The sequence below is a fragment of the Salvelinus sp. IW2-2015 genome, linkage group LG6.2 (genome assembly GCF_002910315.2).
Source record: "Salvelinus sp. IW2-2015 linkage group LG6.2, ASM291031v2, whole genome shotgun sequence".
NCBI lineage: Eukaryota > Metazoa > Chordata > Actinopteri > Salmoniformes > Salmonidae > Salvelinus > Salvelinus sp. IW2-2015.
Window position 1 is genome coordinate 20477436 of NC_036846.1, and position 18119 is coordinate 20495554.

The following is an 18119-nucleotide window of genomic DNA, read 5'->3' on the forward strand; positions in this document are numbered from 1 at the left end:
GACAGACAGGAGGGTAGGTGAGTGGTAGAGAGAGAGAGACAGACAGGAGGGTAGGTGAGTGGTAGAGGGAGAGAGACAGACAGGAGGGTAGGTGAGTGGTAGAGAGAGAGACAGATAGGAGGGTAGGTGAGTGGTAGAGGGAGAGAGACAGACAGGAGGGTAGGTGAGTGGTAGAGGGAGAGAGACAGGATTGTGATGATAGTGCACAAAAGCCCACAAGACAGCTTACTACAGAGAAACCATCCCTCATCTTGGGCATTGGTCAAAAAGCATTCTTAAGGGTCGAGTTGACTTGCTTTATTCAGGCTTGTGATGGCATGTTCAGATTAAGAGTTGCCATGGATACAAGGACCAGGGTTGGAAACTTACAACTGAGAAGAGGCGGGGCTGCTGGCTAGCGAATCAGCTGTGGTGTAGCGTTGGGAAGAGGGGCCATAGCCATCCTCGCTCTCACTGGCTGCCGGTTCTACTTCTGATAGGTAGGGCCCCTCCCCCTCTCCACACTCCTCTTTTATCTCCACCTCTTCATCAGGATCCCCGTCGCTCCCTCCATCCTCATCCTTCACTTCCTACATAAAGATACACAAGGAGAGATGATAATTCAACTGCACCTGGTAAAGGTGTGTGTGTGAGTGAGAGTTACTGAAAAGAGAACAATTACCTTGGACTCTTTCCCTGATCCAGAGCTGTCTTCTGAGTCTAGGCAGGGTGTGTTTGGTTCTGGCTGGGTCCACTCCTCATTCTCAGTCTTCACAGCTGTGCTCAGGCTTCCTTCCACCGTGAGAACTCCCTCCTCTGTGACCTCACTTCCTGCCAGGCCGTCGGCGGCGGCAACAGAAGGAGCAACGTCTGTCCCCACTGTTTCTAATCCCTCCCTGGCTTCCCCCCTTCCACTCTCTGTCTCTGGCTCCAGGACCCCAGGGGTAGCTCCCGCCCCACCCTGAAGCCCCTGTGTGGGGTCAAACTGAACCGTGGGCCCAGGCTCTGAGGACTTCAAGTCATGGGCCTCCCAGGGGCCTGAGAGGGAGTGGCCGGCAGAAACAGCCTCCTCACAGAGAGAGAGAGCAGCCTCCACTGCTGCAGAATCTAGAGCCTCCACAGAGTCATCCACCTGAGAAATACAGACACACAGAGAGAAAGAGACACACATACAGAGAGAGGACTGTGATGAGTGCGCACAAACAAGACCGCTTACTACAGAGATATCTAGGTCAAAAGCTGCACCCCCCCACACAATTTACCTTCTCCTCTATGATGGCAATGATGTCTCCGACTGTCTCCAGGTCCAGCTCATCCCCCATGTAGGAAACAGCTACCAGGTCCTCCTCCACTAGCCCTGCCTCCTTCACTAGCTCCACCTCCTCACCCAGCTCTGCCTTCACCACCGCCTCTCCGACTGAACAGACAGACAGACAGACAGACAGACAGACAGACAGACAGACAGACAGACATGTGTCACCACAAATAGTACACAGGTCTCACTGGGAGTAGAAATCAGATGCATGTTCCTCTTTACATACAGTGGCAAGAAAAGTATGTGAACCCTTTGGAATTACCTGGATTTCTGCATAAATTAGTCAGAAAATTGGATCTGATCTTCATCTTAGTCACAACAATAGACAAACACAGTCTGCTTATTAAACTAATAACACACTATTTATTGCATTTTTCTTGTCCATATTGAATACATAATTTAAACATTCACAGTGTAGGTTGGGGAAAAGTATGTGAAAACTAATTGGAGTCAGGAGTCAGCTAACCTGGAGTCCAATCAATGAGACGAGATTGGAGATGTTGGTTAGAGCTGCCTTGCCCTAAAAGAAACTCACAAAATTGGAGTTTGCTATTCACAAGAAGCATTGCCTGATGTGAACCATGCCTCGAACAAAAGAGATCTCAGGAGACCTATGATTAAAAATGGTTGACTTGCATAAAGCTGGAAAGGGTTACAAAAGTATCTCTAAAAGCCTTGATGTTCATCAGTCCACAGTTTTACAAATGGTCTATAAATTGATCAATTCAGCACTGTTGCTAATCTCCCTAGGAGTGGCCGTCCTGCAAAGATGACTGCAAGAGCACAGTGCAGAATGCTCAATGAGGTTAAGAAGAATCCTAGAGTGACAGCTAAAGACTTACAGAAATCTCTGGAACATGCTAACATCTCTGTTAATGAGTCTACAATACGTAAAACACTAAACAAGAATGGTGTTTATGGGAGGACACCACAGAAGAAGCCACTGCTGTCCAAAACAAACATTGCTGCACATCTGAAGTCTGCGAAAGTGCACCTGGATGTTCCACAGCGGTACTGGCAAAATATTCTGTGGACAGAGGAAACTACAGTTGAGTTGTTTGGAAGGAACACACAACATTATGTGTGGAGAAAAAAAGGACCAGCACACCAACATCAAAACCTCATCCCAACTGTAAAGTATGGTGGAGGGAGCATCATGGTTTGGGGCTGCTTTGCTGCCTCAAGGCCTGGACAACTTGCTATCATCAACGGAAAAATTAATTCCCAAGTTTATCAAGGAATTTTGCAGGAGAATGTAAGGCTATCTGTCTGCCAGTTGAAGCTCAACAGAAGTTGGGTGATGCAACAGTACAACAACCCAAAACACAGAAGTAAAACAACAACAGAATGGCTTCAACAGAAGAAAATACGCCTTCTGGAGTGGCCCAGTCCTGACCTCAACCCGATTTTAAAATGCTGTGGCCTCGAGCGGTTCACACCAGACATCCTAAGAATATTGCTGAACTGAAACAGTTTTGTAAAGAGGAATGGTCCAAAATTCCTCCTGACCGTTGTGCAGGTCTGCTCTGCAACTACAGAAAATATCTGGTTGAGTTTATTGCTGCCAAAGGAGGGTCAACCAGTTATTAAATCCAAGGGTTCACATACTTTTCCCACCCTGCACTGTGTGAATGTTTACACAGTGTGTTCAATAAAGACATTAAAACATATAATTGCTTGTGTGTTATTAGTTTAKGCAGACTGTGTTTGTCTATTGTTGTGACTTAGATGTAGATCAGATCACATTTTATGACCAATGTATGCAGAAATCCAGGTAGTGCCAAAGGGTTCAACATACTTTTTCTTGCCACTGTAGATATTCCTTCCATTTCTAGAGCGAGAGAGACAGCTGGGTTTAGAGAGAAACACTGACAGACAGTGTGGGAGAGAGAGAGAGAGAAACACTGACAGACAGTGTGGGAGAGGAAGAGAGAGAGAGAAACACTGACATAGAGAGCTAGGTGTGAGATGCGCGATTTACGATGCACAGACGAGAGAGACCGGTCCCGGACACAGCTTTCTTCTTACTGACCAGGACAGGTGACTAGGGACGCTATTGTATATTGTATATCAACTGAGCGGGGCGGAATTTCCCCATTAACAGAGATAGAAACTTGCACATGCTGATTTCCAGTGGATCAGTCGCTCGTTGTACGAGATGTTGAGGCACAGGTAATAGCGGGCTAACGCAACACAGGTACACGGAGCCAATGTTAAGAACAAACACCATGCACAATGGACAGTCTCGTGCTGGCTAGCAGAAATGTAGCCGTATTGGCTGTGACGCAATATAGGATGCAAGAAAATGAACACGTAGACTAGCACTACATGTCGCCTGTACCTAAGCCGCTCAGTGTGAAGACGAGGTATGGAATCAGGGATAGAGTTGCGAGGAATGTGTTCGTTGGCAATGTAAATCTCTCTGGCAGGTGGTGGAGGGGATGGTTTGGCTAGCTGCAAAGAACTGGGACTAATGGGAAGGCAGAGGTTCCCACTGAGACAGACACCTTTGCTATCCCAAGCAGGCTTTTGAGGTCGCGCAAGCGCAGGTAACTAGCAGGCAACCGAGTAGAGGAGATATAACACGCGAACGCAGACTAGGCGGGGAGCAGGAGGTAGTGTAAGGATAGTATTTGGGATTTGGTGAATGTAATTTTAGGTGAAGGTGCTATAGGTTGGAGCTGGAGTGTGTAGAGGAGCATGATCTGAGTGCGGTTTAAGAAATGTTTTATTTTAGAAGCAAAGGAGTGGATGGACTGGAGTCGATGAGTCCTTTTATTAGATGTGCTTTTTGTGAGTCCAACAGAGGAACATTACCCCCGCACTGGCCCCCAGCCCAACACAGGTTTTAAAAACTGTCTCTCAAATGGTTTACTCCCCCCCTCCGCACACTGGGAGGTACTGGAGGATTCAACTTGCATTTCGTCACGTGCTGTTGCCCGTGAGAGAGAGAGAGAGAAACACTGACAGGACCAGTTTGGGAGAGAGAGACAAACACTGACAGGACAGTGAGCGCAGAGAAAACACTGACAGACACGCGTGCTAGGAAAGAGAGGAGACTGAAGATTGTACAGATGTTCTCTCATATACTCATACACCCACACCTGCTCTGACCTGACAGACTCTCTCTAGCTTCTCATATCTCTCCGCGCACGAACAGTGATCTGTGACAGTGATATCTCTCTCTCTCCCAACTGTCTGTCAGTGTTTCTCTCATTCAATTCAATTCAAGGTTTATGGCATGGGAACATGTGTTAACATTGCCAAAGCAAGTGAGGTAGATAATACACAAAAGTGAAATAACAATACAATATACAGTAAACATTACACATAACAAGTTTCAAAACAAGAAAGACATTACAAATGTCATATTATATATATACAGTGTTGTAACAATGTACAAATGGTTAAAGCACACAAGTTAAAATAAATAAGCATAAATATGGGTTGTATTTACAATGGTGTTTGTTCTTCACTGGTTGCCCTTTTCTTGTGGCAACAGTCAAAATCTTGCTGCTGTGATGCACACTGTGGAATTTCACCCAGTAGATATGGGAGTTTACAAAATTGGATTGTTTTCAAATCTTTGTGGATCTGTGTAATCTGAGGAAATATGTCTCTCTAATATGGTCATACATTGGCAGGAGGTTAGGAAGTGCAGCTCAGTTTCACCTCATTTTGTGGGCAGTGAGCACATAGCTGTCTTCTCTTGAGAGCCATGTCTGCCTACGGCGGCCTTTCTCAATAGCAAGGCTATGCTCACTAGTCTGTACATAGTCAAAGCTTTCCTTAAGTTTGGGTCAGTCACAGTGGTCAGGTATTCTGCCACTGTGTACTCTCTGTTTAGGGCCAAATAGCATTCTAGTTTGCTCTGTTTTTTGTTAATTTCTTCCAATGTGTCAAGTAATTATCTTTTTGTTTTCTCATTATTTGTGGGTCTAATTGTGCTGTTGTCCTGGGCTCTGTGGGGTGTTTGTGTTGTGAACAGAGCCCTAGGACCAGCTTGCTTAGGGACTTTCTCCAGGTTCTCTCATCTGTAGGTGAGCTTTGTTATGGAGGTGGGAATCGCTTCCTTTTAGGTGGTTGTTGAATTTAACGGCTCTTTTCTGGATTTTGATAATTAGTGGGTATCCGGCCCTAATTCTGCTTGCATGCATTATTTGGTGTTCTACGTGTACACGGAGGATATTTTGCAGAACTTCTGCACTGCAGATAGTCTTAATTTGCGTGTTGATCCCATTTGTGAAAATCTTTGGTTGGTGAGCGGACCCAGACCTCACCAACCATAAAGGGCAATGGGCTCTGATGACCTATATCAAGTATTTTTAGCCAGATCCATAATCTGAGGTTGTTTGAATTTATGTTTCCTTTTGATTGGCCAATATGAATGCCTTCTTGCCTTGGTCTCCTCGAGAATCCGTTCACACCGTCAGAAAGCTGACCTGTGTATGCTGATGTATAAGACACGAACGGTGAGTACAATAAGTGACTATGGGTGCTCTGGTAAGAGGAGAGAGAAACACTTGACAGGCAAGTAGCTGGGAGAGAATGCAGAGATGAAAACACTAGACAAGACGGGTTGACCTAGGACAAGAGCAGAGAGAACACATCTGACAGATTCGAAAGATCGATGGCCGAGAGAATAAAATATGAATGACGATCTGACCAGTATCCAACGATGAATAGGACGCATGAGAGAGACGAGAGAGATGAACAGCTGACACACATAGTGTGGAGGATGATTGAGAGAGAAACGACTGACAATTGTGGAGATGAGATGAGAAACAAAGACAGACATTGGTTGTCTTTGGGAGATGCAGACTAGTCAAGGCCACCCGATATTTAAAGAAAAACCGACAAGTCCATTTTATAGGTTTAAAAGGATCTTACAGAAAGAAAATTGACACATCTATCTCGCCACACACAGATACAGACAATATGATGAGACCCTTCGGGGATATACTACCTGTAGTCGTCGCTGCAGACCGGGTGTCTGCAGACTGTTCTAGTGCCCGTCGACCAAATATGCGCGGTATTATACACTATAATATCTATAGTTACGGAGAAGAGTGACGTGAGTGAGCGGTGAAGCATGACATCCACTGTATATACCCCGATGCGCCCATGTGAGCAACGTCATGAAATTCTTTTCTAATGTATTGATAAGAGTCCATTAGTTCTTATATTCTCGCGCCATATTTTAACCTCGACGCAACTCTGAGATTTGGTTTAGTAGATCAGTGATGTTAATATACATGTCGTATGTTTCTTAACCCCAACAACCACTCTATACACCAAACTACCACGTGTATAGGCAATATTATAGCAGCTACACCTCACTCCAAAATGAAGATTGAAGTCGGTGGATATGGCGTTAAACCCACTTGCGCCCAAATCTTTATTGGACTACATAACAAAAGAGATAAAGAGCGCCTAAGAAAGCATAATAGACGAATGATCCATAATACAAAATTCCTAGCATTCTCGACTATTAAATGTTATTACGCTAGAATCTCGCACTTTGATTCGTCTCTCTCATATTCACCATTGTAAATGAGTGGTGTGATCATGGAGACAAGAATGTAGAAAAAATACCATGGGTCTTGGGCTCAAGTCCACGCATACAAGTGCTTTTGTAAAACAGCCAATTTGACATTTTGCTCCCGGTGTTGATGGTTATCACTTTAAGTTGATTCAATTTAGAATGAAAAATTATACAGACAAATAGCTACATATTCTCAAATTGTGCCTTATATTTTAATAGACTCTCAATGCTAGTGTAGAGCATTCGTCCCCTTCAAACTGCGTGTAGTGATCTGATATCCCCGCAATATAGAACCCGCGCACTGCCCTCAGCGCCCAAAGTCGATCTAAATGTGGAGTCCAAATATTGTCTTCCAGCATCTTGCCAATATACACTACCGGTGGAATATGCATTGGGGCGCCGGCCGTCAATCTTGATCCAGTAGACCTTCGCTGGTATAACCTAATACTCATTGAGTCGGATTAAATAACGATGAGAATAACAGCCTCAGGACTAGTAAACAGATTCACGAACTCAAATTGAAATAAACTAATAAATGTAGAATTCTGGAGACAAAATTGTTCAAATTGGCTTTTTACCACAAATGACCGTACAACAGACCATGTTATTCACCCTACACACCCTAATTGACAACCAAAACAAACCAAAACAAAGGCAAAGTCTCTTCATGCTTTGTTGATTTCAAAAAAGCCTTCGACTCAATTTGCATGAGGGTCTGCTATACAAATTGATGGAAAGTGGGTGTTGGGGGTAAAACATACGACATTATAAAACCATGACACAAACAACAAGTGTGCGGTTAAAATTGGCAAAAAACACACACATTTCTTCTCACAGGGTCGTGGGGTGAGACAGGGATGCAGCTTAAGCCCCACCCTCTTCAACATATATATCAACGAATTGGCGCGGGCACTAGAACAGTCTGCAGCACCCGGTCTCACCCTACTAGAATCCGAAGTCAAATGTCTACTGTTTGCTGATGATCTGGTGCTTCTGTCACCAACCAAGGAGGCCTACAGCAGCACCCTAGATCTTTCTGCACAGATTCTGTCAGACCTGGGCCCTGACAGTAAATCTCAGTAAGACCAAAATTATGGTGTTCCAAAAAAGGTCCAGTCGCCAGGACCACAAATTCCATCTAGACACCGTTTGCCCTAGAGCACACAAAAAACTATACATACCTCGGCCTAAACATCAGCACCACAGGTAGCTTCCACAGAGCTGTGAACGATCTGAGAGACAAGGCAAGAAGGCATTCTATGCCATCAAAAGGAACATAAATTTCAACATACCAATTAGGATCTGGCTAAAAATACTTGAATCAGTCATAGAGCCCATTGCCCTTTATGGTTTGTGAGGTCTGGGGTCCGCTCACCAACCAAGATTTCACAAAATGGGACAAACACCAAATTGAGACTCTGCATGCAGAATTCTGCAAAAATATCCTCCGTGTACAACGTAGAACACCAAATAATGCATGCAGAGCAGAATTAGGCCGATACCCACTAATTATCAAAATCCAGAAAAGAGCCGTTAAAATTCTACAAACCACCTAAAAGGAAGCGATTCCCAAACCTTCCATAACAAAGCCATCACCTACAGAGAGATGAACCTGGAGAAGAGTCCCCTAAGCAAGCTGGTCCTAGGGCTCTGTTCAACAAACACAAACACACCCCACAGAGCCCAGGACAACAGCACAATTAGACCCAACCAAATCATGAGAAAACAAAAAGATAATTACTTGACACATTTGAAAGAAATTAACAAAAAAACAGAGCAAACTAGAATGCTATTTGGCCCTAAACAGAGAGTACACAGTGGCAGAATACCTGACCACTGTGACTGACCCAAACTTAAGGAAAGCTTTGACTATGTACAGACTCAGTGAGCATAGCCTTGCTATTGAGAAAGGCCGCCGTAGGCAGACATGGCTCTCAAGAGAAGACAGGCTATGTGCTCACTGCCCACAAAATGAGGTGGAAACTGAGCTGCACTTCCTAACCTCCTGCCCAATGTATGGACCATATTAGAGAGACATATTTCCCTCAGATTACACAGATCCACAAAGATTTGAAAACAAATCCAATTTTGATAAACTCCCATATCTACTGGGTGAAATTCCACAGTGTGCCATCACAGCCAGGCAAGATTTGTGACCTGTTGCCACAAGAAAAGGGCAACCAGTGAAGAACAAACACCATTGTAAATACAACCCATACTTATGCTTATTTATTTTAACTTGTGTGCTTTAACCATTTGTACATTGTTACAACACTGTATATATATATAATATGACATTTGTAATGTCTTTCTTGTTTTGAAACTTCTGTATGTGTAATGTTTACTGTTAATTTGTATTGTTTATTTCACTTTTGTGTATTATCTACCTCACTTGCTTTGGCAATGTTAACACATGTTTCCCATGCCAATAAAACCCCTTGAATTGAATTGAATTGAATTGAGAGAAACACTGACAGACAGTTTGGGAGAGAGAGAGAAACACTGACAGACAGTGTGGGAGAGAGAGAGAAACACTGACAGACAGTGTGGGAGAGAGAGAGAAACACTGACAGACAGTGTGGGAGAGAGAGAGAAACACTGACAGACAGTTTGGGAGAGAGAGAGAAACACTGACAGACAGTGTGGGAGAGGGGAGGAGAAACAGATGAGAGACAGTTTTAAACTGTGTTGGGTGGGGCAGTGGGGGGTAATGTTTCCTGTTGGACACAACAAAGTACATCTAATAAAAGGACACAGTCACACACTTTGCTTCTAAAAAACATTTAAAGCACAGAAGCACACACCAGCACATATAGCACTCAACTAAAATACACATCAACCCAAACACATAACAGCCAGCCCGCTAGCGTGGCGTGTTATATCACGGTTGCCGTAGTTACCTGCGCTGGCGACCTCAAAGCCTGCTGGGATAGCAAGGGTTGTAGTGGGAACTCCTCCATTAGCCAGTTCTGCAGCAGCAACATCCCCCTCCACCACCTGACCCAGAGAGATTACATCAACAACACACAATATCCCTGATTCAACTGTTTTTACTGAGCGGCTTGGTACAGATGTAGGATCTTCATTTGACCTATATGGTCACAGCAATAGAATTCTGTAGCAGCAGGTATTGAATGTTTAGTCCATAACATTGCGTGATCTGTGGTTAGCCTATTAGCTGGCCAAAAGTAGGCTACATGAAAAGTGCAATACTGTTAAAGGCGAAATTCGCAGTTGAAACAATAACAAAGTTTGTTTCGGTAAAAAGCTGGCGGATGGGGCTGGAGAAATGTAACCACTCTAAAATGCATAGACAGAGCTATGGATGCAAGGATTGACCATCCATTACGTCAAAAATCAGTTTTAACCATGGTTTGAGACTATACAGTGTTTGTTTACATTTGCTTTATTTACAAATATTGGAGTAAAACAAGGTTATATTTGTGGTTCTGGTGGGGTATGACAGATGAACTAAGCTCATGAGGCATTTAGAAGTTATATTCTTCAAGAATCAATGGGTACATATCATTCATTTATAAGTCAAAAAATGTATGTAGCAACTGCTGATTGCCGCTTTAATATAACCATGTGTTAGTGTGGGTTTTCAGTGAATTTATGTAAATCACAGAGCTCATTTGCATTTCCTGCGGTGCAGGAAAATTCTCAGCAACAAGAGAGTGATCAAATTGAGACAGGAATTTCCGACACCAGTAGCTTGTGAAGTCAAACTTAATCTGGACTCTCTCCCTAAAACAGATCCACCCAATATAATCCAATATAACCCAAAAATAATCCAATAATTTCATCCTTTATTACTGCAAATCATCTGTTTTTTTAATCCCTTTGTATTTCTCACCAGTCTGGGGCTAGCAGAGATCAGGCTTCCTTTCTTCAGCAGCTCTGAGAGGAGAGGGGAGGGAGGCGGCGTGGACTTCTGACTATGGAGCCTCTTCTGTGGCGAGTCATCTACCAGAGACCCAAGGCTTCCCTCCTTAGGCAGCACCATTGGAGCATCCGATGATGGTGGAAACACAGCCACCCCCTGGGCCTACGTGGACAGATTGGGGGAGAAAAAAACCCATTCTCCTCTATTTAATAGACCACAGCACTGCCACTGTATTCCTTCCAATACTGATAGAATTTTTCATAGACCGTCTTTGACCCATTTCGTGCATGCTGATGGAAGTGCAAGGCAGTGCTTGAATACAGAATACGCAAGTCACTTGTCATTTGCTACCAATACACACATCAACAACTGTTGAAGACAAAAAGCTAAACAAAATAACAAAGCAGGCGTATGATGACCAGTACTTGGGTCCTTCCCTTACCACAGTGGTGCCAGAGGTCTCCTCTGCCTGGGGCATGGCTGTGTCTGTTGGGGGTGTGGTGGTATCTGTCTGTGCCTCCATGCTCGTGGGACTGGCACCCAGAGGGGAGCGTACAGTGACACTGGGCACACGCTTGGGTGTGTTCTTAACCGCTTGGCGAGCTGAGATCAGAGAGGGTACGGGTTATTATCACTAGTAGTTCCTGAGCMTAATCATTGGTCCAATCAGTGGTGCCCAAACATTTGGATTATTATTATTACTATTAGGCCAAAGCTTACCCTGATAGGCTGTATCTGTGGCCTTCCTCTTAAGATCTGCCTCATCCTCATCCTGCATCTTTTTCCTTCCAAACAAAACCATTTTAAAAACACAATCTTCACTGCTAAATCTGGTACAGAAAGTACACTCTGAATCACAACGTAGTGTATACAACAAATAAACACAAAGACACTGGTGGACAGACAGACATGCAGACACAAACCGAGAGACAGACAGGTGGACAGACAGACCGGTTTCTTACTGTGATACTTCTGTCCACAGCTCCTCCAACCGGGAGTCCAGATGTCCGGTCTGGATCAGATCCACCTCCTTCTTCAGCTTCCTGTCAGAGCAGGAAGTAGAGGTCACATTGTCATCTACAATGGCTTTGAACAGAAACATTGGCTATGCATTGAGAGCGATGGGTTTAATGTGTGAGAGTGGGAGTGTGCATGAGTGTGTGTGTGTGTAATGTGAGAGAGATAACAAGAGAGAGAGAGACAGAAAGACAGAGTGAGAGGTTGAATAGGTGTGTGAGCAAGAGTGCCCATGTGTACTGACCTGTATTTGTCCTGTGTGTCTCTCAGTAGTTTCTTCAGCTCCTCTATCCTCTCGGCAGTAAGTCTTCGAACGATCACATCCTCGATGGTCTCCACCACCTCACCCTTTTCCCCACGCTTACGCCTGAAACAGCAATGTACATTAGACACATGACTACACTATGTGGGAACTGCTCTGATGACAGCTGGAGTGCTGCCTACGCAATAGAATACTCCAATAAAGCGCATGTGTGTGTTTGTGTCCTCACTTTGGAGCCTCTGTGGTCTCCAGCAGCTCAGAGTACTGAGAGGCACAGTGCTGTGGGGGTCAGAGACACAGACAGCAAGTTAGATACATTATAGATACACACAAATGTATGTGGACACCCCTTCAAATTAGTGGATTTGGCTATTTCAGCCACACCAGTTGCTGACAGGTGTATAAAATTGAGCACACAGCCATGCAACCTCCATAGACAAACATTGGCAGTAGAATGGCCTTCCTGAAGAGCTCAGTGACTTTCAAAGTGGCACCGTCATTGGATGCCACCTTTCCAACAAGTCAGTGTGTCAAATTTCTGCCCTGCTAGAGCAGCCCTGAACAACTGTAAGTGCTGTTATTGTGAATTGGAAACGTCTAGGAGCAACAACAGCTCAGCCGCAAAGTGGTAGGCCATACAAGCTCACAGAATGGGACTGCCGAGTGCTGAAGCGCGTAGTAAAAATAGTCTGTCCTCYGTTGCAAAACTCACTACTGAGTTCCAAACTGCCTCTGGAAACAACGTCAGCACAAGAACTGTTTGTCGGGAGCGTCATGAAATGGGTTTCCATGGCCGACCAGCCGCACACAAGCCTAAGATCATCATGTGCAATGCCAAAGGTCGGCTGGGAGTGGTGTAAAGCTCGGCACCATTAGACTTTGGAGCAGTGGAAAAGCGTTCTCTGGAGTGATTAGTCATGCTTCACCATCTGGCAGTCCGACGGACGAATCTGGGTTTGGTGGATACCAGGAGAACACTACCTGCCGAATGCATAGTGCCAACTGTAAAGTTTGGTGGAGGAGGAATAGTGGTCTGGGGCTGTTTTTCATGGTTCGGGCTAGGCCCCTTAGTTTCAGTAAAGGGAAATCTTAACGCTACAGCATAAAATGACATTCTAGACGATTCTGTTTTAGCATGACAATTCCCTTGTGCACAAAGCGATGTCCATACAGAAATGGTTTCTCGAGATTGGTGTGGAAGAACTTGACTGGCCTGCACAGAGCCTTGACCTAAACCCCATCAAACACCTTTAGGAMGAATTGTAACGCCGACTTCGAGACAGGCCTAATCGCCCAACATCAGCGCCTGACCTCACTAATGCTCATGGCTGAATGGAAGAACGTCCCCACAGCAATGTTCTAACGTTTAGTGGAAAGCCTTCACAGAAGAGTGGAGGTTGTTATAGCAGCAAATGGGGGACCAACTCCATATTAATGCCCATGATTTTAGAATGAGATGTTCGACCAGCAGGTGTCCACATACTTTTGGTCATGTGCTCATATATAGTAGCTGACCTTTTAACCTTGTTCATCATGACAGAGATTAATAGTTATGTCACAGCGTGTCTGTCTCATACCTTTTGAGAAAACCAGTCTGGAGGGCGGCCTTGCTCTGAGAAAGGTTTGATGGCTCTGCTGACAGACACCCTGAAAGGCAGGAGGACAATCAAGTAGTGTACACAAATGACCATGTAGAAAAGTTTACTATGCACACTAGAGAAAGATAAACATGTAGATGCGGACAGTGACAGACGGGAAAAAGTTTGTTTACCAGTTTTGGTCTCCGCTCCTCATAACAGAGGAGGCTAGGCATAGTTTCTCCCTCAATGACCACGGTTCCGTCGGGCCAACGGACAGCATCTTGTGTTCTACATAAAGACAGAGATAAGGAAATGATGAAGATTGGAAGAGGTAGGTTAGCAATAACCCATACATAGATGCTAACTACCTTTAGCTCCTATAGACGATAGTATCTTCTGGCCGGGGGAGTTTCGTTAAAACCTATATATTTTTTACCTTTATTTAACTAGGCAAGTCAGTTAAGAACAAATTATTTACAATGACCGGACGACGCTGGGCCAATTTTGCACCACCCTATGGGACTCCCAATCACGGCCAGATGTGATGCAGCCTAGATTCAAACCAGGTACTGCAGTGGCGCATCTTGCACTGAGATGCAGTGTCTTAGACCACTGTGCCACTCGGGAGGGAGAAATCAACCCCCAAACCACTAATTCCTATGATTAACAGTGTTAAATAACACTAATATGTAATAACTATTTTTGTGAACAAATGTTTCATTTTGTCATTATAACAAGGTTGGAAGAAACGTGAAAATCATTTTGGGAAATCTGTTGCAGCTCAAGTCTACTACAAAACCCACAATACAATGCTGTCTCTTCTGGGCTGGCTAGCTTTGTTAGGTAGCTAGAAAACATAGCTACACACAACAATACCATCACGTGAAGTAGCTAGCTTGCAATCGGCTAAACAAACTGAGCTATAAATGTAAGAGTCTCTCTCACAAGAGTTCAACTTGCAGTTTGTATCTGCACAGAGCACGTTTCTTTCACACAAAGATACTTTTGAGGAGATGGGAAACTATTTGAATCGTATTAACGGCCATTGTGTACGTTGACAGTGCATCGTCAATTGGCCACGCGGTGCATTCTGGGACAAGGAGAGTCCTCCTTCAAGTAGTGAATGGGAATCAATCGGGCGCCTGCTCAAAAACGGAATTTCGTAAACAAGAAGTACAACATTGCAAATATTTTCCAAGATGTGTGATAATTAACGTGTTCTCTGTACTATGGTATAGCTTTGGAATCGTAACATTACGTACTTTTGAGGAAAATAAGCAGGTACCCCGACTTTGAGAAGGAATTGCATGACGATTAGTTTAGCAACCGCGTGCTGGATTAAGACAACGTGAATGCGATGGGTCGACAGTCAGTTGGGGCGTTTCTCCATTTATTGCCCATTGGGATACCTCCCTCATCCTTTCTGTAATATCTCTGTTTTCCACAGACACACATTGTGCAGTGCAACATGGTACTTGGAAGGAGAAACTGAGATTAATAATTTGGTACACTGTTTAGGCTGACAACATGAGCGTATTATCCCCTAGGTAGCCTAGTGGTTAGAGCGTTGGACTAATAACCGAAAGGTTGCAAGATCAAATCCCCGAGCTGACAAGGTACAAATCTGTCGTTCTGCCCCCGAACAAGGCAGTTAACCCACAAAATAAGAATTTGTTCTTTACTGACTTGCCTAGTTAAATAAAGGTAAAAAAAGATATATATATATATTTGGCCTTGTGTTTTAGGTTACTGTCCTGCTGAAAGGGGAATTTTTCCCCCAGTGTCTATTGGAAAGCAGACTGAATAAATGTTTTCCTCTAGGATTTTGTCTGTGCTTAGCTCTATTCAATTTATTATAATATATWTTTTTAAATGCTCCCTAGTCCTTGCTGATGACAAGCATACCCATAACATAATGCAGACACCACCATGCTTGAAAATATAAAGAGTGGTACTCAGTGGCGTGTTGTGTTGGATTTGCCCCAAACATAACGCTTTGTATTCAGGACATAAAATCAATTTCTTTGCCAAATTGTTGCAGTTTTATTTTAGTACCTTTTTGCAAACAGGATGCATGTTTTGGAATATTTTTATTCTGTAAAGGCTTCCTCCTTTTCACTCTGTCATTTAGGTTAGTATTGTGGATTAACTACATTGTTGTTGGTCCATCCTCAGTTTTATCCTATCACAGTCATTAAACTCTCTAAAGTCACAATTGGCCTCATGGTGAAATCCCTGAGCAGTTTCCTTCCTCTCCTACAACTAAGTTAGGAAGGACACCTGCATCTTTGTATTGATACACCAACCAAAGTGTAATTAAGGATGAGGTAGTCATTAAAAAAATCATGTTATAACATTATTATTGCACACAGAGTAAGTCCATGTGACTTGTTAAGCAAATTATTACTCCTGAACTTTAGGCTTGCCATAACAAAGAGGTCGAATACTTGTTGACCGAAGACATTTCAGCTTTTCATTTTTTATTAATAATAATAAAAGAAAAAAACATAATTCCACTTTGACAATATTGGATATTATTTGTAAACCGGTGACCCAAAATCTCAATTTAACAATCAAACAGGCAAAGCGTCAATACAGGACTAAGACTGAATCGTACTACACTGGCTCTGGCGCTCGTTGGATGTGGCAGGGCTGGCAAACTATTACAGACTACAGAGGGAGAGGGAAGCACAGCCACGAGCTGCCCAGTGACACGAACCTACCAGACGAGCTAAATTATTTCTATGCAAGTAACACTGAAACATGCATGAGATCACCAGCTGTTCCGGGTGACTGTGTGATCACGCTCTCTGTAGCCGATGTGAGTAAGACCTTTAAACAGGTCAACATTAACAAGGCTGCAGGGCCAGGCGGATTACCAGGACGTGTACTCCGAGCATGCGCTGACCAACTGGCAAGTGTCTTCACTGACATTTTCAACCTGTCCCTGACTGAGTCTGTAATACCAACATGTTTCAAGCAGACCACCATAGTCCCTGTGCCCAAGAACTCTAAGGTAACCTGCCTTAATCACTACAGACCCGTAGCACTCACATCTGTAGCCATGAAGTGCTTTGAAAGGCTGGTCATGGCTCACGTCAACAGCATTATCCCAGAAACCCTAGACCCACTCCAATTTGCATACCGCCACAACAGATCCACAGATGATGCAATCTCTATTGCACTCAACACTGCCCTTTCCCAACTGGACAAAAATAACACCTATGTGAGAATGCCATTGACTACAGCTAAGCGTTCAACACCATAGTGCCCTCAAAGCTCATCACTACGTTAAAGACCCTGGGACTAAATATCTCCCTCTGCAACTGGATCCTGGACTTCCTGACGGGCCGCCCCCAGGTGGTAAGGGTAGGGACAACACATCCACCACGCTGATCCTCAGCATGGGGCCCGTCGGGTGCATGCTCAGTCCCCTCCTGTACTCCCTGTTCACTCTTGACTACATGGCCAGGCACGACTCCAACACCATCATCAAGTTTGCTGATGACTACAGTGGTTGGCCTGACCACCGACAACGATGAGACAGCTCATAGGGAGGAGGTCAGAGACCTGGCCATGTGGTGCCAGGACAACAACCTCTCCCGCAACGTGCTCAAGACAAAGGAGATGATTGTGGACTACAGGAAAAGGAGGACCGAGCATTCCCCCATTCTCATCGACGGGCTGTAGCGGAACAGGTTGAGAGCTTCAAGTTCTAGGGTGTCCACATTACCAATGAACTATCATGGTTCAAACACACTAAGACAGTCGTGAAGAGGACACGACAAAGACTATAACCCCTGAGGAGACTGAAAAGATTTGGAATTGGTCCTCAAAAGGTTCTACAACTGCACCATCGAGAGCATCCTGACTGGTTGCATCACTGCCTGGTGTGGCAACTGCTCAGCTTTCGACTGCAAGGCACTACAGATGGTAGTGCATACGGCCCAGTACATCACTGGGGCCAAGCTTCCTGCCATCCAGGACCTCTATACTAGGCAGTGTCAGAGGAAGGCCCTAAAAAGTGTCAAAGACTCCAGCCCCCCTAGTCATAAACTGTTCTCTCTGCTACCACATGGCAAGCGGTACCGGAGCGCCATGTCTAGTTCCAAAAGGCTTCTTAACAGCTTCTACCGCCAAGCCATAAGACTCCTGAACAGCTAATCAAAGGGCTACCCAGACCCCTCTTTTACGCTGCTGCTACTCTGTTTATAATCCATGCATAGTCACTTTAACTCTACCTACATGTACATATTACCTCAATTACCTTGACTAACCAGTGCCCCCGCACATTGACTCTACTGGTATCTCCTGTATATAGCCTCGCTACTGTTATTTTACTACTGCTGTTTAATCAATTTGTTACTTTTTTCTATTTTTTACTGAACACATTTTTWTTTTTTTCTTCACTTCTTAAAGCATTGTTGGTTAAGGGCTTGTAAGTAAGCATTTCACTGTAAGATCTATACAAATACTGTTGTATCTGGCGCATGTGACAAACAACATTTTATTTGAATCCTTTTTAAATTCAGGCT

The 18119-nt window shown here is 44.2% G+C and overlaps 1 protein-coding gene across 4 annotated transcripts in view; it reads right to left on the reverse strand.

Annotated features, from left to right (window-relative positions):
• The window catches only part of LOC111965971 (bromodomain-containing protein 8), a 38970-nt gene that overhangs the window by 18287 nt on the left and 2564 nt on the right, over positions 1-18119 (reverse strand). For 3 of the 4 annotated variants that reach the window (XM_070444287.1, XM_070444285.1, XM_070444286.1), the window contains exons 2-14: positions 13776-13872; positions 13582-13651; positions 12234-12283; positions 11987-12109; positions 11688-11768; positions 11446-11510; positions 11168-11328; positions 10696-10887; positions 9740-9836; positions 3093-3125; positions 1242-1396; positions 662-1111; positions 370-569 (exon numbers count right to left, since the gene is read on the reverse strand). In XM_070444287.1, coding sequence (XP_070300388.1) covers positions 370-569; positions 662-1111; positions 1242-1396; positions 3093-3125; positions 9740-9836; positions 10696-10887; positions 11168-11328; positions 11446-11510; positions 11688-11768; positions 11987-12109; positions 12234-12283; positions 13582-13651; positions 13776-13872 — 1774 coding nt within the window. The remainder of the gene's footprint in view (positions 1-369; positions 570-661; positions 1112-1241; positions 1397-3092; positions 3126-9739; positions 9837-10695; positions 10888-11167; positions 11329-11445; positions 11511-11687; positions 11769-11986; positions 12110-12233; positions 12284-13581; positions 13652-13775; positions 13873-18119) is intronic. The other variant, XM_023990407.2, reaches the window with a different exon arrangement.